General features: G+C 49.3%; 1 protein-coding gene across 2 annotated transcripts in view; it reads left to right on the forward strand.

Moving 5' to 3' along the window:
* The window catches only part of LARGE1 (LARGE xylosyl- and glucuronyltransferase 1), a 525,674-nt gene that overhangs the window by 389,444 nt on the left and 111,190 nt on the right, over positions 1-25,040 (forward strand). For both annotated transcript variants that reach the window (XM_046013242.1, XM_046013243.1), the window contains exon 7: positions 21,723-21,827. In XM_046013242.1, the coding sequence (XP_045869198.1) occupies positions 21,723-21,827 (105 nt within the window). The remainder of the gene's footprint in view (positions 1-21,722; positions 21,828-25,040) is intronic.

Consider the following 25,040-nt stretch of genomic DNA (forward strand, 5'->3'; position numbering starts at 1 on the left):
CTTACCACCTTTCTGAGTTGTCTAATACCGTAGCCATTGTTTAGCAACTTAACCACTGTCATGAGATCTTTCTCAAATTCAGTTTAGTTTTCAGAGAAACAGCTTTCTTCACACCGCTAATTAATCAATTTACATAATATTTACTTAGCATATACTTAATTGCAACAATAACAATGTGCATAAACAGGTTTGGGAATAACCATAACTCACTCTTGGTTAGCACACGGCCCAGTGGGCAGAAACAGGGAAGTGGAGATATCCTGAAGAACTCCGTGGACCTGGTTCCACATGCCCTATGCACCGGTCCATGTAACAAACTCCGGAGGGAGACCGGGAGGATAGGCAGGAGGCCCTCAATATACTGTAATCCATTCCTACCCTTTACAGATCCAGGAAAGAAAGAAAGGTGACCTGGTCAAGTCTTATGAACATCCTAATGGCAGACCTTCTGTCAACCACATTAATGGTATCTGAGTTCTTCTCTGTGGGTTGCTTTTAGCAGTAGGTCCCTGGCTGGTGTCTTCGTCCATTTGGGCTGCATTAGTTAGAATAATAGAATAGAATATCATAAGAGAATATCACACACTACACGGTCCATTTATTTCTCACAGTTTCAGAGACTGGGAAGTTCAGGGTCAAGGCCCCAACAGATTTGGTGTCTGGTGAGGGACTGCTCGCTGGTTCATAGCTGGCCATCTCCTTTCTGTGTCTTGATATGGCAGAAGGGGTGGGGAATCTCTCTGAGGTGTCTTTTGGAAGAACTCGAATCCCGTTCATGAGGGCTCCACCCTCCTGAGCACATCACCTCCCAAAAGCCCCATCTTCAAATATCATGCCATTAGGTTGATTAGATTTTAACATAAGATTTGGGGCAGACACAAATATTCACCCAACAGCATCTGGTAAATGAATCTAGCCAGTGAGTTTATGGGGCTGTTGCTCCTTGGGCAGCAGCAGATAACTATGTAACTTGAGTATAAAATAGCAGTGTTTGCTGACTGATGCTGCTCCCTTTAGTGTAGCGGTGACAGGGTATAGAGCTCACAGACCGAGCATGTGAAATCTGGACCAGAGCTCTTTTCAGTGTGGCAAGGAACAAGGGACTGACCCTGCAATCCTGCGCTTCTCGCCCTGCCGTGCCTTCTGATTGCTGGACCCCGTGTAAGGGCTCTGATTCCTGGAGTCGGGTGATCCTTTATGTCCTCCCACTTGCTTAACCCAGTGCATTGATCAAAGGTAGTTCAACAACGAGAGACTCTGATACATTTTCAAAACGCAGCAGGAAACAGATAAAATGGGTGGTTTTCCCATTTCTCAGGTTTCTGAGAAAACCCAGACATAGTAGAAGCTACAGGAAGTGAAATGATGATAGGAATTGGAGGTCAGTATGAGGTTCCTTCTGCCTGAGTTCAGCCAGAACTAATGCAAAAACTGGCATCCAGGAGAGAGAGAGAGAGACCGAATGAGGAAGGACTGGTCATAGGCTGCTGGTCTGTTGTGCTACAGATCAAGGTCAGTGTGAAGGACCCAGACCCTTGGCAAAATTGGGTGAACTCTTTTGTCCTTGACTGTTCTTGACTCTGCACATCAGTTATAGCTTTATGAAGTCTAACCTCTGATGCTGGGGTAATTTGGGGTGCTCTCTGGGAGACCCAGCTGAATGTATGTCGCTGTCCAAGTTAGCAAGTCAGCGAAAGGACCACATCTCGAAGTCTTGCCTCTAAGAGAATTCCGAACCTTTACTTGGTGGCGACAAAGTCAGCCTGTCCTTGCCCCACCACTAGAAAGTGGAAAATGGGAAACAATTTTCAAAAACTCATGTGTAACCATGAGAGTGAGAAACCACATAAGAAGTTTGAACAAACAGAAACCAAACAGGCCCTGTGTACACAAACATTGTTTTATTTATCACTCATTTATAGTTTACTGTATCCTACAAAGGGTTTTAGTCCACTTATAAGAAAAGATACAATATGTTATGGACCAGGTTCATTGTATCCTACACTGCTTTTATTTTATTTTATTTTTTTAAAGATTTTATTTATTTATTTGACAGAGAGAAATCACAAGAGAGTCAGGCAGAGAGAGAGGAAGGGAAGCAGGCTCTCCGCTGAGCAGAGAGCCCGATGCGGGACTCGATCCCAGGACCCTGAGATCATGACCCGAGCTGAAGGCAGCGGCTTAATCCACTGAGCCACCCAGGCGCCCCCTACACTGCTTTTAAAGTTGACCTCTGAGCTTCCCGGCAGTAAAAAAGTCTACTCAGGGGCCACCTGGGTGGCTCAGTTGGTTAAACATCCAGCTCTTGATTTTGGCTCAGGTCATGATCTTGGCATCCTGGGATCGAGCCCCACCTCAGGCTCCACACTCAGTGGGGAATCTGTTCTCTCTGTGCTCCTTTCCCGGCTTATACTCTCTCTCTCTTGAATAAGTAAATAAATCATAAAAAAAATTAAAAATAGGTCTTCTTAGAGGATTCCTGCTCCAAAAGAATACATGTCATTTATTTTCAGTGAACTCAGGTTAATCCTCTTATTTGATTGAGAGGAATTTCTCACCAGGGACTTTCCAAGAGGGAGAGTGGCCTGGTGGACAGGGTCCTCAGTAGCATCCTTGCACTAAATGCAATGGGAAGTTGTATAAAGCTCTTCAGTGTCCATCGGGGAGAGTTGGGGGGCCAGACCCAGGTGTTCAGCACAGACCCAGGCAGCATGGCTCAGTTACGCAGCACCCTGTGATCTCCACTCCGGCCTTCAGCCCGTCACCCCGCACCGTGACTCTACTCTCCCAGGCTTCGGCAGGAGCTCGGTAGCAGATCGTGCAGGCTTCATTTCTGATGGCAAAGGAAATGAGCATTTCGTCAGTTACGGTCCAGATGAATTCTTCTTTGACAAAGAAGAGGATGGAAGAGCCTATACTTCTGAGCTTCCGGGCTTCGAGAGTCTGTCATTTTTACCCGGTTGTCCTTCTCCCCGACGTGGGCGTCATTTCCCTCCTCAGAAGGCTCTGACATGGGCTTCTGACAGACACCATGCAGCCCGGGGCCTTCTGACCTATTCATTCTCAAGCAGCCTTCAGCCCTAAATAAGGAACACATGTCATCCCAGGCAGATTTTTCACCTGCCACTTGCTACTAAATCAGTGACCTTTTCCAGATTGAGCCTCAACAAAAGCTTTTTCATGCAGCGCGCTCACCTGAGACGGACACGGCAGAGATGCCACCGTTCCTTTCCTGGAGGCGTCAGCATCGTGGGCTCCCGTTCATCGCCACCGTTTCTTCCTGCCCTGGCATTCGTCTGGGCAGATGGAAAGTTCCTTCCTCCTCAAATCCCACCTCAGCTCTGCTTTTCCACCTCCCCGCCCCCCCCGCCGCCGTCTTCTCTGGCAGGGTCTGGTTCTTCCTCCCATCCCTCTCGAGCCCCTCATCTGCTTGACCGTCGTGGGGTCTCAGCACCACTTGGCGCTTTACCACGGATCTGTCTGTGGCCTGGCTCCTCCGTCAGAGGGAATGTGCCAGTGAGATAGCACCTTAAGGTTTTTGGCTTTGTTGTTGCTGTTTACGACTCAGAGCCCAGTACGGTCCCTGGCACATAACCGGCACTTAAGAAATGAATGTTGGATGAATGACGGAGTGGATGGGTAGATGGCTGGCTGGGTGGATGGATGGATGGATGGCTGAGTGAGTCTAGATTAGAATGCTGGCTCCTTGTTCAGAATTATTTGCTTATCTACACACACACACGCATCCCCTCTTTGGCTCTCTCCCACCACGGCCCAGTCATTTCTGGGACTTTACCAAACAAAATTATTTTCTGTCTTGGAATTGGAAGCCTCCATTTAGTCTCCATAGAAAGGTTATCAGAACTATTAAAAAGCAAGGTCTTGTGCTTTGTTCTTGGTGATCTAATACCATGCCAAGAGAAGACCATCAGCTGACTAGTATAGGTGTGTTGCCCTTGGCTGGCTAAGAGAGGACTGTCTCCGTGGGGGACAGCAATGAACAGGCTTAGAGAGAGTGACTCTGCTACCAGAACCCCAGTGGTTTATGTGGCATGTCTGCTATTTAGCTTCTGCAAGTGTCGTGTGAGAAGAATGTGTGGAAGGACGTGAGTGAAGCCGGGGTCCGTCCCGACTTCAGTCCAGCCCAGTCCAGCTGTTGGTTTCAGCGGCCTTCCTGCCCTCAGTGTTCCTGAGCCTCGGAGAAGGACCGTTTTGTTAAGAAGCAAGGGTTCTGGTCTCTTCACAGCTGCATAATCTTGGGCGTATCGTTTCCTCTTGTGTAACTCAGTTCCCTCAGCTGTGCTGTGAAAAGGTTAGACAAGATGATTACTAAGGTTACTCCAAGTGTAGTATTTTTAACACTACCAGGACCTCTTTTGATAAACTGTTCTAATGTCCTTTCAAAGTCAGCCATTTAGCATGTCTCTGTTACAACACGTCTCAGGCCACGTGTTTGGTCACGTGCTTTGTCTTCTGGATATACTTGGGCCTTTTTGAGGGGAAGGACTCTGTCTTGTCTATTGGCTTGTCACCCAGAGTCAGACCCAGTGCCCAGGACTTGTACATTCTGTGGACAGTGCAACTCAGCTGTTTTCCTGCACTTGGCTACCTGTTGATTGAGTTGCGAGTCTGCAGTGAAATGCCCCAAAAGACAGGTGGCTTGTGCCAAATTCACAAATCATCCATGCATCAGCTCTGAGAATCGCATCACTCTTGCGTGCTGTCCCTAACACTTTTCCAATATAGAAAGTTTCTTTTAACTTCCTCTCCTTCCTCTTTTATCTTCGTCCCAGGAAGCTCCGCCCGGCCTTTGGGGTCACACTTAGATCCCAGCTCCATCATTCGCCTGTGGGAACCTGGGCTGGTTGCATTTATTTCTGAGCCTTAGGTTTCTTACCGGTAAATAAGAGGCTAAAAGTCCAGGGGGGGTCACAGCACCCGCCAAAGTGTGTCCGCCCTTCCTTCAGCCTAGTGTTCTGAAAATAATAGATGCTTCATTCATGTTCCGTGCAACCAGAGGAGAGCACACCTAGGAAGGACAGAGCACCTGCACCACACAGCCCTGGTTGCAGACCTTCTCTCTGCTTCCATCTCCTTATCATTCAGATGACAAGTCCGGTCCAGAATACTACCCAAGCCCCTGCAGCTTAGGGATCCTGGGCCATGCTACTGCAATGGGGTGTTATGGTTCTGTTTTTGTAGAGTACAAAAAAAAAGTTTTGTAGAGAACATCATCCTCAGTGCTGGAGTTTCCTTAGACTCAGAGGGACTTTTCTAAACACGAGACATACAGTTTTCTGAATACACACAGTTTTCTTCCGTGAGCACTTGGCCTTACGAGGTTGCTGACAGACAGGAGTGTGACTCGGGGCTCAGCTCTCCTGCAGCTGTGGGCTGCTGTGGCCAGCAGATGGTTTCGGGGCTAAGACTGGCCACAGATTTCTCTCCCGAAAGGATGTGCATCACAACCAGCCACTTGAGTCCGAAGTTGGGGGAAGAAGAAAAACCATGGTTTTTCACCAGCGGTGCTAGAGAAGCCAGTTAGAAACCTCACCGTAGATAGAACATCTTGTGAATGAAAGGTGGTGGCAGGTGGAAGGGTGCTGAATGGGGGCTTTGGAGTCGATGCTGCTTAACTGCAAATTTTAGAGTGAGAAAGAGTGGATACGTTGACAGTCTAGAACCCCTACCTTTATCTCCCCCATCGGCTCTCCTTGATACTATACCATATGGTAGCTTTCTACTGTGATAGGGGAGACCCCTTTTCTGGCTTCTCTCTCCTTTGTTCAACAGTGAAGCATCATGGGGCCCAGCATTCTGCCTTGGTTTCTTCTCCATCAGCCTCTCCTTTCCGGATTCCGGATTCCAGTGGGGAAGAGGAGAATCCAGAGTTCGGGGTGGGACGTTCCAAGTCCGAGCTCATGCTCTTAAACATCATTGGTGTCCCAGTGATAATCCAGATCTGCCGCTTGGATTCAGCCCAGGCTGAATTTAGGCAAAACGAGAACTCTGGATTCCACCCAAATGGTGGTATACCCATGCTTTGGGATAAGAAGGTTCTGCTCAGCAATAAGAAGGAATGCAATACTGACGCATATAACAACTTGTGTAAATTTTGGAAACACTGTGCTAAATACAGGAAGTTGAGCATAGAAAACTCCGTGTTCTATGATTGTGATTCTGTTTATGTGCAGTCCTAGAAAAGGCTGGACGAGAGTGTGACAGAAAGTCAGCAGCAGTCGCCTGGAGCTGGGGTTCAGGGAGGTAGATCACCTGCAGAAGGGCCACAGGGAGACTTCAGGGTGTTGGAACTATTTTGTAGTTGTTGGTGATGATGGTTTCATGACCACACACGGTTACAAAAGGTCAGTGAGTCTGTTGAATTCCACTGTACTTCGGTAACACTTGAGGGAAGAAGAATGACTCCCATCATTTCTGGTCTTAGCAGCTGGAGAGATGGGGAGAACAAGCTTCTCTTTCCTGACACGGGTGGGAAAGCAGGTGGGGAAGAGAAGAATCCAGAGTTCGGGATGGGACGTCCCAAGTCCAAGATGCCTATTAGATGTCCCAACCAGAGAACCGAGATGGGCGGTTGAATTTATGCTTCTGGAACTCAGTGTGGAAATCAGATTGGGGACAACACATGGGCAGTATTTAAAGCAGTGGGCTGGACAGAGGTCACCAGGGCCACAGGCCAGTGAGCGGGGAGCGGGAGAGCTCTGGGGATTGAGGTGAGGTCTCAGGGCTCTGGCGTCAGTGGGAAAGACTCAGTGGGATCAACCGTGTAAAATATCATTGGTTTATACCAAGTATTCCTTCCACAGTAGCTTACGTCGCCATCAGCTTTTATGTTGGTGAAATTCGCGTCATTTCAACCAATTAGCCGTTTTTAAACGTGTGATTCGGGAGTGTTTAGTTGTTTATGGGGTGAGACAGCTGTCACCTCTCTCTAGTTCCGAGACATTCTCATCACCCCGGAACACCCTGTACCCAGCAAATTGTCACTCCACACCATCCCTCCCGCTGTGCGCTGTTCACCACTGACCTACTTTCTGTCTTTATAAATTTGCCTACTCTAGATACATGAAAGGAATCCTACAGTATGTGAGCTTTTGTGTCTGGCTTCTTTCACTAGGCACAACACGGCCAAGGTTCAGCCGAGTTGTAACGTGCATCAGAGGTTTGTTCCTTTTTACAGCTGAGTATGTTATTTTATTATTATTATTCCATGTCTCCCCACGCTGACACCAGAGCACGTGCGGGAGTTCTTGCCTGAGAACTTTCTCCCTCCCTCCGCTTCACCTAGTTGTCCTTTCCTCCTCCTCCCTGTGCTGGATTTGACTTGTGTCGAGGGCGAGTCCCACCTCCTCAGACTTACCCCACACCCAGCAGCTCCTCTTTCCCATCCCCAAGACACATACTTAATGTCGTAAAGTTCCCTTTACCATCTGTTTCCCAGAGCCCGATCCAGACGTGGGCTGACTTGTCCGCACCGCGCTGTTCCCAGCAGGGAGAGAGCACTTCAGTGCTCCCCAGGGTATGTGGAGCCCTGGGGGATCCAGGGCTATGAGAGCAGCAGAGTCTGCCCCCGTTCCCACAAGCCCTGTCCCCTTAGTAGATGGCAGGTCCCTCGCCTCCACCTCTTGGTGGGGACGGCCATCAGCCCAGGCATCCCACGGGGACACAGATCCCTCAGAAGGTGTTTGCTGACCATGTTGTGTGTCTGCAGCCCTTACCTCTCTGCTCATCTCTAGGCTTGCCTGTTGCCACTGGGCTGCTTCTAAAAGAAAGAGAGAGAGAAGAAGGGAGGGAGGGAGGGAAGGAGAGAGGAAGAAAGGAAGGAAGGGAGGGAGGGAAGGAGGGAGGGGGAAGGAAGAAAGAAAAATAAGACCCTTGATTTCTAACCCCTCCGAGCATCCCCTGACCCATCTCCCACACAGCAGCAAGAATGTTCTTTCCAGACCCAGACTCCGATCGCACTGGCCCTCGCTGATTGTAGCCGGGGCTGTGTAGCGCCCCCATGCTGTACCACCCCCGGGGCACCGTCCACACTGTCTTCTTTGCACATGGTGCCCGGTGTCCTGTGGCCAGACAGTCTTGCCTGCCCCAGACCCTTCAGCTGTGCCCCCCAGCTTGTCCTTCGAGGAGAAGCCTTCTTACTCCGGGTCTGGCCTTCAAGACCCACAGGTCTCCTCCCACCTCCTTTGTGGGGTCTGTGTCTCAGCCATGCTGGCTGTTAGTCCCTGGGGTGGTAGTTTTTCCTCCTGACACCAACTCTCGGAGGACACCAAGTGGGCAGCCTACAGCTCCGATCTGACACTACGACCTGGAGTTGGCATCAGACCCCACAGGCTCTCAGACCCCGTCCCTCTGTCAGACTCTGCCTGTGCCCTCAGACACCAGGCACGAGCATCAGGCCCCCAAGCAACCCACACTCCCATTCGACTTGGCTGTTGAGTCAGGGCCTCCCTCAACCCCCATCCTCACATTGCTTTGCTATTTGCTAGATCACAGAACCCAGGAACTCACTTTACTTACTATCAGTGGTTGATTTTAAAGACTACAACTCGGGAACAGCCAAATGCAAGCAATGCCTACAGCAAGGTTGGGGGGAGGAGTGTGGAGGTGCCGTGCCTTTTCCGAGGGTACCACCCTTGAGCACCAAGATGTGTTTACCAACCCATAAGCTCTCTGAATCCCATCATCTGGGGTTTTTGTGGAGGCTTCATTAGCTAAGCATGGTTGATTCGATCATTGGCCATTTGTGATGAACTCAGTCTCCGGCCCCTATCCCCACCCTAGAGGCTGGGCAGTGGGGTGAAAGTCCCAAGTTTCTAATCAAGACTTTGTCTTTCTGGCAACTAGCCCTCCATGTAGCTCTCTAGGGGACCCACCAGGAGTCACCTCATTACAACAAACGATGCTCCTATCACCCTTACCATTCAGGAAATTCCAAGGGACAGAGACCAGGTATCTTTCCATGACACCATATCCTTCGTCCTTGTCACGCTTCCCACTGCAGGGTCTTAACATACACTGTCCCCCTGCCTTGGTGCTCTTCCCATCTTCCCTCAGATCACGATCGGATCCTTCTTTCCTCAGATGACCTCCTTGACTGACTTCCGCTCTTACAGTCCCTGGCAGCACTCTGACCTCTGACCTCACCTCCCCCAGCCCTTCAGGGTCACAGCTCCACACTTATTGGTGTGACTGTTTAACAACCTTGCCCTGTGTCATGGGCTGAATTATCTCTCCCAAAATTCATGTGTCGAAGTCCTAACCCCCAATATCTCAGAATGTGATTGCCTTTGGAGGGAGGGTTTTTAGACGGGTGATGAAATGAGGTCAGTAGGATGGGCCCTCATGTGATAGGACTGGTGTCCATATGAGAAGAGATTAGGACCCACAGAGGGACCATGTGAAGACACAGGGAGAAGGCAGTTATTTACAAGCCAAGGAGCAAAGACTCAGAAGAAACAACCCTGCCAGTCTGGGACTTCCAAATAAATTCTGGGCTTTCAGCCACCCTGTCTGTGGTACTTGTTACAGCAGCCCTAGCAAACTCATAGGTCCTAAGCTACACTGAAGGCGGGGACCATCTCACAATTAACCCACCATTGCATCGCCATTGCCCAGCCTGGTGCTTAACTAATATGTATTCAATAAGTATTTGCTAAGTGGATGAGTGATTGACCTCATGGCAATGACAGAGATCTTCGAAATTGGAAGTTTCATTAACCTGGTACTGAGTAATCCAGATTGGTGATCCTTCATTATCTTGGTCTCTTTGTTCCAAACTTCCTCTCTGTCCTCTATGATTGAATGAGCGTCCCTTCACCTCTGTAATCTGTCCAAGGACCAGCTTTAAGAAGATAGGTTTGGTCCTTAAGCTTCCTGACTGCTGCTCAGACACACTGAGGCCTCTGTTGGCAACTTCCACCTTCCATATTCCAAGAATAAAGTTTGCTCAGTGTCTGGCCTCCACACATGTAGAATATCAGCAAGAAATAATGCTGTAATCTTGGGAGTATTAAAATGAGAGGGAAAATTGAGTAATAGCTACCGAAAACCAGGAAATGTTTGCTAATAATGGTAACACTTGAAGTCGAACGGTAGTTTACAGTTTACAACATTTTTATTTTACTCTTAAAATAACCACATGAAAGACCTAAATGTGAGACATGAATCGGTCAAAATCCTTGAGGAGAACACAGGCAGCAACCTTTTTGGCTTCAGCTGAAGCAGCTTCCTCCTAGAAACATCGCCAAAGGCAAGGGAAGCAAGGGCAAAAAGTGAACTATTGGGACTTCATCAACATCATAACCTTTTGCACAGCAAAGAAAGCAGTCAACAAAACCAAAGACAACTGACAGAATGGAAGAAGATATTTGCAAATGACATATCAGATAAAGGGCTAGTATCCAAAATCTGTAAAGAACTTACCAAACCCAACACCCAAAGAACAAATAATCCAATAAAGAATTGGGCAGAAGACATGAACAGACATTTCTGCAAAGAAGACATCCAGATGGCAAACAGACACATGAAAAGTGTTCCACATCACTCAGCATCAGGGAACTACAAATCAAACCCCCAGTGAGATACCACCTCACACCAGTCAGAATGGCTAAAATTAACCAGTCAGGAAATGACAGATGTTGGTGAGGATGCAGAGAAAGGGGAACCTTCCTGCACTGTTGGTGGGAATGCAAGCTGGTGCAGCCACTCTGGAAAACAGCATGGAGGTTCCTCAAAAAGTTGAAAATAGAGCTACCCTATGACCCACTAATTGCACTACTGGGTATTTACCCTAAAGATACAAATGTAGTGATCTGAAGGGACACATGCACCCCAATATTTATAGCAGCAATGTCCACAGTAGCCAAACTATGGAAGGAGCCTAGATGTCCATCAACAGATGAGTGGGTTAAGAAGATATGGTGTGTGTGTGTGTGTGTGTATATATATATATGTATATATATGTATGTGTATATATATATGTATATACACACACACACACACACACACACACGATGGAATATTATGCAGCCATCAGAAAAGGACATCTTGCCATTTGCAACAATGTGGGTAGAACTAGAGAGTAGTATGCTGAGCGAAATAAGTCAGTCAGAGAAAGACAATTATTATATGATCTCACTGATATGAGGAATTTGAGAAAGAAGACAGAAGCTCATAGGGGAAGGGAGAGAAAAATGAAACAAGACAAAACCAGAGAGGGAGACAAACCATAAGAGACTTTTAATCTCAGGAAACAAACTGAGGGTTGCTGGAGTGGAGGGGGGCGGGAGGGATGGGGTGGCTGGGAGATGGACATTGGGGAGGGCATGTGCCATGGTGAGTGCTGTGAATTGTGTAAGACTGATGAATCACACACCTGTACCCCAGAAACAAATAATAAATTATATGTTACTGAAAAAAAGTACAATAAAAAAAAGCCCCACATGATGGAAACAGAATGACTTTTACCATCATCCACTTTATTTTCTTATTTTTATTTATTAAAATTCAGTTTATTTAAGATATGTTGTAGTATTAGTTTCAGGGGCAGAATTTAATGTTTCACCAGTTGCATATAACACCCAGTGCTCATGGTCCATCAGGGGCCCTCCTTAGTGCCCGTCACCCAGTTTCCCCATCCCCTTATCCACCTCCCCTCTGGCAACCCTCAGTTTGTTTTTATCTTACTTTTCCTTCCCTTCCCCTATGTTCCACATATGAGTGAAATCATATAGTATTTGTCTTTCTCTGAGACTTGCTTCACTCAACATAATACCCTCTAGTTCCATCCATGTCATTGCAAATGGTGAGATTTCATTCTTTTGATGGCTGAGTAATATTCCATTGTGTGTGTGTGTGTGTGTGTGTGTATGTGCGTGCGTGTGCACACACACACACACACACCACATCTTTATCCATTTGTCTTTCGGTAGACATCTGGGCTCTTTCCATAGTTTGGCTATTGTGGACATTGCTGCTGTAAACACTGGGGTGCCCCTTCGGATCACTATTTTAAAGAAATAACAACTAAAACTCAAAAATCAAGTAGTTTTGGTCCAGGTTGCACAGTTAATACAATTGACTTTTGATGGGGTTGAATTGAATAATGATGGGCTAGGGGGACCAACATCCTCCCCCACCCCGCTCAGTTGAAAAATCTACATATAACTTTGGCCCCCAAAACTTACCTACTTATTGCCTGGAAGAATTACTGATCATGTGAATAAGTGATTAGCACGTGTTTTTGTATGTTACATGTATTCTATCCCGTATTCTTACAAGCAAGCAAACTAGAGAAAAGGAAATGTTAAAATCAGAAGAGAAAATACATTTACTATACTGTATGTATTTATAAAAAAAATCCGCATGTAAGTGGACTTGCATGTTCAAACCCATGTTGTTCAGGGGTCAACTATAACTGGAAAACCCAGAGCTTTTGTGGTGGCCTCAGAATCCTACAGATAAGTGCTTTTTCCTGCAGGCCCATTAGGAAGAGTGAGATGATTTTTCCTAGGTGCTGTCACTCATGAGCCAAAGGATCATCCCTAAATGAAGTATCTGAAAGATGCCAACAAGTCGTGTTTTCCACAGAAGATCCAAGGAGTCCCTGGATGGAGGTTGTAGCTGGATCCCGGCCAGCTCTGCTTCCCTGGCCGAGGCATTGTCTGAGAGGGGACAGCAGCCAGGCATCCTGGGAATCAGTGTGATAAGAACAGCCTTGGAAGAGAGCCCAATGGCTGGCCCCGTGTTCCTTTTTAGTTTTTCCCATTTCCAAAGACCAAAGATCAGGGAAGGAAGAAGAGAGAAATCATTATTTGAGATCGAGCAGGAGTTTTTTAACCGTAAATTAAGTTAATGTGGGCCCATGTGGGACTGACTTGAGAGGGTCGGAGGCTGGGGGGGACTTGTTCTTACTTCTTGGCAGATGGAATCATTACCTGAACCTTTATTGGATTGTAGACTCTTTGCTGAGCCTCGGGCTGTCCTTCTGTTCTCCCCAGATGCCCTTGGGTAGGAAGTGCTCTCAGCTCAGCGCCCTGGGATTGATGCTGAAGGAAATTAGTCTCAGAGCACCTGATGGACATCAGAGATGCTGCAGGATTCTGGGCCGTGTGGGCAGGAACAGCTGTGTGGGTCAAATACGCCTTGGCCAGACTTTCTACCCACTCTCTTGTTTTGGAGCCTTGACCACAGCGGTGGCACTTGGGGAGGGAGATGCCTTGCAGATTGTTCCTAACGCTGAGTGTAGGTGTGGAAATGCAAGCTTTTGCACAGAGAGATGGGCACACAGCCCAGGCTCTGTGGTCCCAGCCACTGGTCCTTGACAAGTGATGTGACTTCTCTAAACCTCGGTTTCCCTTCCGACCGATACGGATAAACACAGTGCTCACCTCCTGGGTTGTAAGGTACTCAGAGACAGGGCACGGAGAGCTCATATCCCAGTGCCTGGGCAAAGTGCCCCCAAAAAGGGGGCTGCCCTGAGGAACAGGGGCCCCCATCACCGGGCAGCTGGGTGCACAGAGATACAGCGCAGGTGGAGGAGGAATGGGCCCGTGGACAGTACAGCAGGAGGGAGATGCTGAGGAAGCTCATTGGGGCTTACAGTAAAGACCGCTCACAGATGGGTCAGAAGGGAGCTTTGAGGCCATCCAGTCTGATGCAGAAATCCCCCTCCCCCAGCATGCCTGCTGAGTGACCTCCCTCTCCAAAGGTCCCCAAACCTGTCATGCATGAGAATTAATGAGGGTGTCTTTGCCAAGAAATCCCCAGGCCTCCCCCCAGGAGAATCTGCTTCAGGGAGGTTAGGGGTAGGGCCTGGCAGATGATAGCGATCCCATTTGAGAAGCATTTTGTAGAGATCATAAAATCCAGACAGCGGGGACTGGGTCTGTTTCCTGCAGTGCCGTGTCTCCAGCGGTTGGCACGGACCCCCCCTGCACGGTGGGGTCACGGTGTATACCTGTCTGATGAGGGCGGAATCGTGCAGCCCCTTCCAGAACCAGCCAGTGAAAGGCAGCTTGTTTCCGTCTTGGTGAACTCTAATGGAACTCTCACAGTCTTGCTTCTAAGAAGCAAAATCTATCTTCTTCCAATCTTCACTCGTTCAGCCTAATTCTACCTTCTGGAGTGACACAGATTCTAATTCCTCTTAGAAGGGATTATCCCTCAGCTATGAGGTCAGCAAGGATGGGGTCTTTATCTCTAAATGAGATCGGGGTTGCCTGAACAATGAATCAAGCTTCATCACGCACCCTCAAGGCAACCAATTGGTCGACGGAAGGACCTTTTTAACTAGAGCACATAGGTTCCAACTCAAGGCCATGCAGTATGAACGAGAGACACAGAAACCTGCTTGAGGGTCTCAGTGGAGCCCCATGAAATAGAAAACCTTTACCATTTTCCAGGGGAGGGAACTGAGGAACAAAGAATTTACCCAGGATTACCATTCCAGTGCAGGAGAGCTAGAATTTGAACCAGGTGAGAATTACCATTCGCGTTCCAGGGAAGACAAGGCAGTCAAGTTGGAGAACATAGCCAGCATAGAATTGGGGGCAGCCCCAGCATTGGGTGGTGTGTCCCTAAACCCCATGCTCCCCTTCTCTGGGCTCCACCTATAAGAGCAGGCGGTCCCAGAGTGAGTCCTCGGACCGTCGCTGTGCCAGTGGGTGTCTGTGATCCCCGAGTGCATTTAGCAGAGCTGAACTAAGGCCATAGGATCTGTGAAACGTGCAGGTTCAGAAACGCTTAAATACCCTTTTGTGTGGCATCTTCTAAGCAGATGCTTTATCCTTCTGCACCCACTGGCGGGGGGCACCCGGGGCGGGTGCGCAGCAGTTCTTAAAGGATGATGAGTAGACGGTAATGTGATCCTATATGTTTTCCTTATTTTTAGCCATCCTACACCCAGACATGCCCTGAATGGTACTATTAAAGACTTTCCTATTTTAAAGTAGCTTATTAGAATAAATGTGAGGTTGGAAAGTCATGTTGCTTTCTCTGCTGATACTCCGGACAGCCCCTGGTTATAACATTTTAATATTCCCCTGCTGGTGTGAGCAGAACTGATTTCATATGCAGCAGTGGTTGGCAGACTGTGCATTGAGGGGCTTTCCTGGGGGTGGGGATAAGGAGGCAGCCCCGGGAGCATCTGTGATCAGAGCTATAACTACCTGTTCCTGGTGTTTACCTGGAGAAGTTAACCTGTAAGCATCCATTTCCATCCCATTCAGAAAGAGTTTACCGGCTCCAGATGGGCGGGGATGGTCGATGATAGATAATACTTATTTTGTATCCATCCATCCACACTCTGCTGGGCCCTGGAGCATTAGGCTTTTTAAAATCAAGGAAGCAAAATGATCAGATTTGCACTTTCAAAGTATCTCTGCATAGGCAGAATGGAATGGCAAGGCTCCCCGGAGGGAAAGGTGATCCAGTGTGATCTGCCAAGCCATCTGGGAAGGAGATGGGTTCAGGGGCTGACTGAGCAGGGCAGAGGACGGGTTTGAGAAACAGCAGATAAAATCAGTGGGATTTGGTTATGGCAAGGATGTGGAGAGCAAGGATTTAAGAGTAGAAGCTCTGGGAAGTCGGCTGACCTGGGCTGGACGTGGGGCATTGACTTCCTGTCCGTGGTATTTTTTGAGGCCACTGGAGTAGATCCTGTCATCCAGGGAGAGACTGTTGAAGAAGAAGAAAAGGGAGCTAAGGACGGGAGTTGGGGAGCACCAGCATTAAGGGGAGGCAGGGAAAGAATGTTCAGAGGGGGGAAAACAGCCAAGAGACTGGTGTCACAGAAGCTGATGGCTTCAGAAAGGCCGGGGGGGTGGGGGGTGTTGGGGCTATGGCCAGCAGAACAGGGCGGGGTGGTAATACCACATTTGCTGGGATGTCTCAGACACCACGCACAAAGTGACCATCACTATTGGAGGTGGGGAAAGGGCAGTGCCTCAGGTGAGCACCTACCAGGACCCATGCACTCGAGCTGTGTCGGGTGATCTGCACATCTGTTCTTGGAGACGGGAGATGGATTCTGTTCTTGCCTTTTTACAGTTTAAAAAAAAAAAAGGCTCAGAAAAAGTCAGACCCTGGCCAAGCCCTGCAGAACTGGGGCTGGAACCTTCCTCAGCCTGGGCTGCAATCCCTTTGCCCTTCCAATTTGCCATCCTGCCTTGCCTCCCATCTGGTGGCCTGGTCTGGCCTGTCCATGCCCCTCGTGCCCCGTGGAAGCGTCACCATGCCTTGCTCCTGGGGCCTCACCTCCTGAAGAGAGCTCTGCCTGGAGCCCGAAGCCGCGGAGGGAGGGAGTGAGGGGAGTTCCCAGCCTGGAGCCATCCGTCTGCGGGCCGGTGACACCAACACCAGGGCCCCAGCAGAATAGCAAGCTTGTTCGCTCTTGTCGGGCTGTTAGTGGTGATGTATGAATAAGCAAAGAAGACAGCTTCATTTTCATAAGTTAACTTGTGCCTGGAGTAAGGAAGACGGGGAACGGCGCACTTAATCATAACCACAGGGCCGCGCAGAAAACAATGACAAAGCCTTTTCTGTTAGTCACGGTGTTTTATTGTAATAACTCCTAAGAAGACGAGACGGTGCGGAGTGCCGAGGGAGGCAGCACGCCAGCAGCCCGTGTCTTCCCCCGCACCTCCCGCAGAGAGGAGTCCCCTGAGACGTGACCTCTTAATGGGACGGCAGGCCTCCTGGGCTCTCATCGTCCAGGCTAAAGCTTTAGACGTGGACCACTGGACACCAGATGCCACCTGGCTTATGAGGTGGGGTTGGCGGGGCTGGAAAGGATGATTGTCACCAGGGAGCCGCGGGGCCTCTGCCTGGAAGGGTGTTGTGTTGTGAAGCAGCACTGTTCTCAGGGAATCCTGGGAGTGTGGAGGGCTGTGTGGACGGGGCAGGTGGAGGCCGTCATCGTGCACCAAAGAGACAATAAGCAACTCGGGAAGTACCCAGCCGGCATCCCCCGCCATCCCCCACCATCCCCAGCCTCCGTGATTCCCTGTCCTCTGTTCCTCCGACTTCTCAGTATTTCTGCCACCACGATGACCATGCTGCTTCCTAATTGTTTATCTTCCTCCTCTTCCAGCCGCCTCTGCAGCAACGGCCGTGTTTTATTTGTCTTTGATTCCGTAGTCTGTTGTGTGGCCTCTGACACAGCCGACCCTCCGCCCATGTGAAACTAAAGCAGCGTCTAGGCAGAATAAGGACCGGGTCAGCTAAGAAAGGAGCCGGGGAGATGGGTAAAGCCACAGATGCCTGAATCCAGGCCGATGGGGCAGAAGTGGGGCTGGAGGATCCTGGGTGTAATGATAAGAGCAAATACCTACTCCGCATCGTACTGGTTTTCCAGGCGTTGTTAGTGGTAACATTTGAATAAGCACAAAACACAAAATTAACTTGTGCCTCAAGAGAAAAAAGTTAATGCCAAGGTATGTCCTGTGTTTTAAGTTCCCTTTATAAGGGAATGAACTCATAGGCACTGAGAGGTTAGGTAACTTGTTTGAGGTCACACAGCTAAGAAGCGGAGGAGCCGGGATTTGAACCTGGACAGTTCGGCTCTGGCCTTCCTTCTCTTTATCACTTCTCTCTCCTCAAGAAGTAGAGCACAGGAGGCTGCCACTGAGTTCTGCTGGTCTGTGGGCAAGATTTAGATGCCACCATAGCTTATTGTGTGCTAGGAAACCCCACAATGAGCCTCACCTCCTACAGGGACAGAGCTTCCAGACCTGGATCAATAATTCTCTGACTTCAAAGTGCTTTCCAATTACCTGGCTCTTTGGTGATGCAGATGTCTAGACCCAATGGCCGGAATTCTATTCCATCTGCCAGGGGCTGAAAGGTGTCGAGTGCTGTATGAGTGATAGCTGTTCTTAACCAGCATCCTCCGGGCTCACCTGGAACCTTCGGAAAGAGCATTTTGCTCTCCCCTCGTTCACCAAGATCAACACCTCCTCCCACTCAGCTCTGTCTGGCGGGTCTGGCATTTTCCTCACCCTTCCGGGAAACTGCAGAGGGGGAGTGACAGCTCCTGGACGCACCAGTACGCCCGCTGCTCTGCTGAAGTTTGAGCTCAAGGTCTCAGTCTCCAAAGGAAGAGTGAGACGCATGGTGAACTTCAAGTCGTGTTCTCCAAACTCCTCTGCTCTCAGTCTGCACCTGGGCTGCATTGCTCACGATTGGCTGCAAACAACTCTTTTGCACATGCCAGCCCTCTTATAAGGTTAAAAAAAAAAAATCCTTCGGTTAGGGGGATAGGAGAAGAATAAATGAAACAAGATGGGATTGGGAGGGAGACAAACCGTAAATGACTCTTAATCTCACAAAACAAACTGGGGGTTGCTGGGGGGAGGTGGGGTTGGGAGAGGGGGAGGGGGTTAAGGACATTGGGGAGGGTATGTGCTATGGTGAGTGCTGTGAAGTGTGTAAACCTAGTGATTCACAGACCTGTACCCCTGGGGCTAAAAATACATCATATGTTTATTAAAAAAAAAAAAAAAGAAAGAAAGGATGAATACCCAACTTTTGTAGCAACATGGACGGGACTGGAAGTGATTATGCTGAGTGAAATAAGTCAAGCAGAGAGAGTCAAGTATCACATGGTCTCACTTATTTGTGGAGCATAACAAATAACATGGAGGACATGGGGAGATGGAGAGGAGAAGGGAGTTGAGGGAAATTGGAAGGGGAGATGAACCATGAGAGACTATGGACTCTGAAAAACAACCTGAGGGTTTTGAAGGGGCGGGAGGTTGGGGAACCAGGTGGTGGGTAATAGGGAGGGCACGTACTGCATGGAGCACTGGGTGTGGTGCAAAAACAATGAACACTGTTTTGCTGAAAAAATAAATTAATTAATTAAAAAAATCCTTCATTAGCAACAGGATAGTGGTAATTTTAGTACCCGTTGGTTGAGGAAATGCAAATTGGTAAACAGCTTCCAAGCCTTTGCTTTGCTTTTTTAGACAGATCCATTAGCTGCTCTGTCAATGGTTAAAATGGTAGCTGGGTTTTGCAAGTGGGCTTGTGAAGCCCCTGCCCCGTTTGGTGCGTCAGGGGCTGGAATGTATGGAGTGCTGTGTAAGTGGTGGCTACGTAACTAGCATCATCCGGGCTCATCCGGAAGCCTCGGAAAGAGAGCAGGCCCCATCCACAAGGGTTTCTTTGGGCGTCATCAAGGACAACAGTTAGGTCCTTCTAGAACTTTACTGAGCTGTGGTTGGGGTTTTGGCATGATGAATACCTACAGTAAGTCCTCTGACTTGCAATAATAGATGACATTTTGCTCTTTTGTTTTGTTTTGTTTTGCTTTTGTTTTTTTACCAATAAATTGGTTCAGTATCTGGGAATGGGGGGTTCGTATCCTCTGTTAATTCTCTCATGCCTTGACACTTCTAAATAAGAATTCTGGAAGAACGTGTGGATCTTGGTGAATAAGGGGAGGGCAGATGCTCTGCAGCTTTGAAAATGCGGCGATACTAACACACACACTAGTGTTATGGGGCTCCGAGTCGGGGGAGGGTTACCCACCAGATGTCATGGACTTAGCAGACATTTATAGCATTGATACGCAGTCCTTGCCCTTGGACTGGTGGAGGGGGGGATATTTTTACGCATGTGGTGTGGGTGTGCCTGCGTGTCACCCGTCTGTCCTTGATGGGGCGTAAGTCAGCTGATGGCCAAAAGTGCCAGGAGTGCTAGGTAGAACCGTCTCCCGCCTCAGGGGTGAGCCAAAGGAAAGGTTCACACTCAGGGGTGTTCATAGCTGGCTTCGGGCTGGAGACACGCTGGAAGGGATTCCAGGGGGAATTGGCCGAGGGTAAGGGCACTTCCTGCCAAGCAAGAGCCGTAGGAGCAAGAGCCATAAGGGAGAAGGCAGACAACCGAACTGTGCATTTTCTTGTGGCAGGAATGACGTGTGGCTACGTAGAGAAAGCTTCTGAGGAAGTAGATCAGGGTCAAACATAATGCATGGAACGTCAGAACACAGAATTTGGACTTTCAGGTGGCTGAAGACCTTCCCCTAAATTCAGTGAAAGACCATTTCCCTCTTGTCATTTCTGAGTACGTCGTGCCCTCCATTATATCGAACCCGGGGTCCTTGGTAATCGTGAACCAACTCCCCCAAGGACTCTGCCGCCCTCTGTCCCCCCGCCCCCCCCCCACACACACAGCGTCCGTGCAAAGATCATCACGTGAGCTCGCGAATGAGGTCCCAGCCTCCAGACACAGCACACGGCTTTCTCAGCTGAGGGCAACCTGCCTTTCAGATCTCACTGTGTTCTGTGAGCATCGCGAGCTTGTCGCGGTGGAATTGAGCCGCTCTTGCCGGTCCTGAGTTGGTGACGGGTTTTTCTGAGGGACGCTGCGCGGTGCGGATGTGATCATATACAATGACAAAGTGGGTGGTGGTATTTTTCCCATGCGTCTAATTTATGTATTTGTGCTGGGGTGATGATTTAGATAGGAGCTCGATCAATTGATCCAATAAATTACACCGGACCCACAGCATCATTTCAGGGAGCTGTCATCACACCAGGGAGGTTCTGTATCACGCAACGTGGGGTACCAGGAGAACCACTCTGTTTTTCTTAACACGTTGCTGGGCTTTCCTTTGGTCAGAAAGGTCTGTATTTCTCAGATTGGCCAATCATACAAAGATTTTAGCCCCAGAAGGCATCGGTTAACTGCAGAAGACAGTGATGATGAGTCATGGGGCACTTTGCAAGTTAGACTGTCCACACCTCAGTTTCTTTCCCTATACCATGTGTTTGTTTTTTTTTTTTTTTATTCCTGCCTCCAACACTTGTAGTAAAGGTAAGCGAGACTGCACCGAGATAGTGGAAGGAATCTGGGCGTCAGACAAATACTGAACTATGTGTCGGCTCCCCCATAATCGTGCAGATCACAGTCCTGGTGAACCTCGGGTTCCTAGTCTCTAAAATGGTTGATTGTTGGTCCAAGGGAATGTCTTCTGCAAGTGGCGTGGTAGGGTTGCCTTGTGGAAAGCAGCGGGAGCTGAGGCCCTGCTGGCCCCACGTAGAAGGCCTGGGGTCCTAGGAGCGGAATGCTCTAAGAGCTGGAGAGGAAGACCGACTCACCTATGATGCTGAGTTACTAAGAGGCCTGGTTCATCTGTGCTGTTGGCCCTGGTGCACCAGACACGCAGCTCAAGATCAAGTGGGTATGAGAGGAAGAAAGCTGGGGGGGGGCGGGGGGAGCTGCAGCCGGACGGGGGCTCCTGTCTGTGAGCCTCGATCTCCCGCACCAAGGGCACGTTTTCCCTCTGTTGGCAGCAGGTGATCTCTGCGGAAGTCCAGAAAGCCAGCGAACTAGCGTCTGGTGGGGACTCTTGCAGCTGGAATTTGAAGTGTGCCAGTCAGGACAGACGCGTTGCTTAACTTAAGGGATAGTTGGACCAATGCTTGCCTGGTCGGTTGGGGCTTCTGGCTTGATCGCAGAGAAACTGGGTGACCTTGGGCAAGGTAATTAGCTACCCTGAGCGGCCTCCAGGTGGCGGGGCTGGCCAAGTGTGAGAAGTAAAGACGGTCCTACAAGCGAAGCACGGAGATCGGGGCCTGGCACTTGCTAACGAAAGCCATGGTGGTGATGACCCGCCATGACCGTATCTCCAGCTCGGCGCTCACCAGCACACGCAGCCTGGCTTCCTCTAAGACCTTTGCTTTCTCTATACTTTCCAGGTCAGCAGGTCCTGGGCTTGGTCGAGAACCAGAGTGACTGGTACCTGGGAAACCTGTGGAAAAATCACCGCCCTTGGCCTGCACTCGGAAGGGGCTACAACACAGGTAAATCGTGAGTGTGGTGCATGCGTGGCGGGTGTTTTGGAAGGTGACATGAGGGCTCAGTGCTTCTTCCTCTGAGGGAGGAGGCAGGCAAAGCACAGGAGGAGGCCACCTGGCTGCCTGGATTCTGCAGCGGACGGTACATACGTGACTGACCTTCCAGTTCTTTCTTAGAGCCGCACCTACAAGCACAAAGCTGTCAGACCCTAGCTGGCAGTGGCAGTCTCACCAAAAAGCCTTTCTCCTGACTGACCTTCAGACCTAGATCCCGTTGGGCTTTTTTAGGAACATGACCTGTAGGTTCCTTGGCCCTCCTGATACAGAGATGGTTCTGTCGTGACAAAGAACTGCTCTGTTCTTTGTCAGATGTTTCTGCTTCTCAGCACCACAGAAATTTATTTTCCTCACATTCCGTGTCCGTGTTAGGCTCGCTTGTCTGTGCTCACCGTAGGCATTCAGGATTCATCTGGATTCAAACTTCTTGTACAGGGGGGAAAGTAGCAGATGTCCTGTTGACTCTGAAAGTCTCTGGTCAGAAGTGACGTAACTTCTGCTAATATCTCAGTGGCAAAAGCATCTCTGTTAATGATATCATTCATTCATTCATTCATTCATTCCGTACTCAGCAACTGTGTCTGGAGTAGTTAGGGTGTCCTAGACCCTGCGCCACGTGGGCCACATACAACCCATGACCTCATAGAGCATATCGATAAGAAACAAGTGCGGCCTCCCTCTCCTTAAGCTCTGGCCTGCCAGTGTTTGGTTTTCACTGTGCTTCTGGATCCTTCTGCGCTTTCCCCTTCATCCCTCTTTGCCACTGCTTTGGCAGCCTGTTCTCAAAGGATGCAGACGTGTGGTCTGTGTCGGGACTGGAACTTGGAGCTCAGGGAGCAGTAGGTTTGGTCAGGCCCAGAAGGACTGGAACCTGGCATCTGAGACCAGCTGTCCTGGGGTGGGGCGGGTGTCCGGGGATGGTGCCACCCATAGGGTTCTGGAGCCTAAGGCCAGCCTAAAGTCAATGCTGAGAGCTGAGGGTAAGACTCCAGAGAGTTCAGGCGCAAATACAGGGCCTCCAGAGGCCAAAGGAAAAATGGAAGACAGTCAGGCTTCCAGAGGTGAGAGTTCAGACATGGGGTCATAGTGGGTTCAAAGCTGGAGGAGGATAAGAAAAAAAAGGTTCAAAGTCAATGTCCTGAGGAGCCAGACAGATGCCAGTCAGGGAGCCCCATGAAGGCCATCCTTTGAGATGGGGGACATGCCTTAGCTGACATTTGCCAGAACACCCAGGCATGCCTCACTCTATGGAATTTTTTCCTGTGACACCTTCCAGACTTAACAGCCCGGAGGGGTTGCTGTGGAAGAATTTGAACCAGCAACCTTCCACCCACCTCCTGGAAGCGCCCCCAGGGCCACCAGCTATGCTGGGCACTAACGCTTGAGTTGCTGGACGGTGAGAAGTCTGAGCAGCCCCCGAGAGGAGCCAGGCGGCTCTGAGCAGCGGCTCTCCGTTAGCTGGTCTAGACGTATTTTAATAATGGCTAAGGCAGTGTCTCCGCGTCCCAGCCAAGTCGGCACCGGGAGCTTTCTGGATGTTAATCTTGTTTGATCTTCTCACTAACCCACCAGGCAGGTGCTATTCTTATCTCTAGTTTGAACACCGGAAACTCACACTGAGAAAGGTTGAGGCTCTAGTCTGATCAGTAAGGAGGCTGCCTTGTTCATGACTAACCTCCCTCGCTTGAACTTCAGTGGTTTCAGGATCAAGAATACCTTCAAACGTGGACTCTGTCTTTGAAGCATCTGGAGAGGGGCCTGGGATTTGGCCCCCTAAGAAAGCCTCCAGGATGTTTCTGGAACAGAACGGTCTGCTCTGAAAGGTGGGACTGTTTCATCTCCCAGCAAATCCTCCTGGGGGCTTTCTCGGTGCATTTGAGGCTGGACCTTTAGGAACCCACTGCGGGGCCAATAAGATGTGCCCTCCCCCCACTGACCCCATACTTTCCTTTGGGCAGCGAATTATCAGGCCATGTTTATCTTTTGGCAAAGCTGGGATTCCTAACACATCTCCTCCAGGCTCCTGCAAAGCTGGAGATCCCATGTTTGTTGGGTGGGAGAAGGGAAATCTCAGGTAAACCCTGGTGTGTGTTGAGTCTGTCTTCCTCCCAGAATAATAGACAACGTCACGCAGATACCCTGCTCGAGACATCGGGGTTATGGTTTTCTGCATAAACCAAACACACTGGTCGTCAGTCTGGGTTTGCAGGCAAAAGAGAAAGGGGGCACGCGGGGAATTTATTATGTCAAAAATGACACGTCCCCTCCTGCCTCTCCCATTTGACTTCAGCACGAGGTCAGGAGACAGACAAGGATCTAAACCACCTCCAGTCCCCACGTGCAATGCCAAAGGCAGTGAGTTACTTCCCTTGTCCGCTGGTACTTAAAGTGCAGAGCCGATGAGGATAGCCCTGTTAGAAATGATGTGTCCATTTAAATAAGCCAGTGACACCAAGTGATCATTATAAAAGGATTTATGCGACATCAGAATGCACTGGCTTTCGTGATAGGGATTTGTTATTTTAAGACTCAGAATTGTACCACACGTCGGCGCATGAGTCATGCAACACTTAGATTCTTGTGGAAATTGAGCACTCTGCGGAGAGGGCGCCTGCTTGCCCTAAATCCCAGCACGCAGCAGGCCTCCGAGAAGGGGTCTGTCCAGTGAAGCCCCACACTGAGCCTTCAGCTTGGGGTGGGCAGACGCTAGTAGATCCACATGCTGGAATCGCCATTCAGCCACAAAATGTCCACATAGGTTTAGCCAAGGTGGTTTACCTCCTTGAGTTCACCTCCACGTTCTCTGCCTTGTATGATAAGATAACGAGCCTAGGATGGGGGGATTAACAAGATAAGTAGGTCAACAAGCCAGCCTTTATAGCCACAAAACAAGGGCACAGTTTACCTCCGTCTCTGTCCTCTTGGGTTTTTTCTGCCACCCATCCTCTCAGGGAATGGAATCCACTCTCTGCTCTAAAAACGGTGGTCATATGAAGTTGGCTAAGGTCTCCAAAGCCCTCAGGTCAGAAAAAAAACCAGAACAAAACACTAAGCTTTGCTTTCCCTTAAATGTAATGCAGCCACCTAGCACTTTTTCTCGTTTTCCCATATCTGGAAAAGGTTGCTTTTTCATATTATTTTAGAAAAAGTGATGATTTTTAC

Source organism: Meles meles, chromosome 7 (assembly GCF_922984935.1).
Source record: "Meles meles chromosome 7, mMelMel3.1 paternal haplotype, whole genome shotgun sequence".
NCBI classification, from domain to species: Eukaryota; Metazoa; Chordata; class Mammalia; order Carnivora; family Mustelidae; genus Meles; species Meles meles.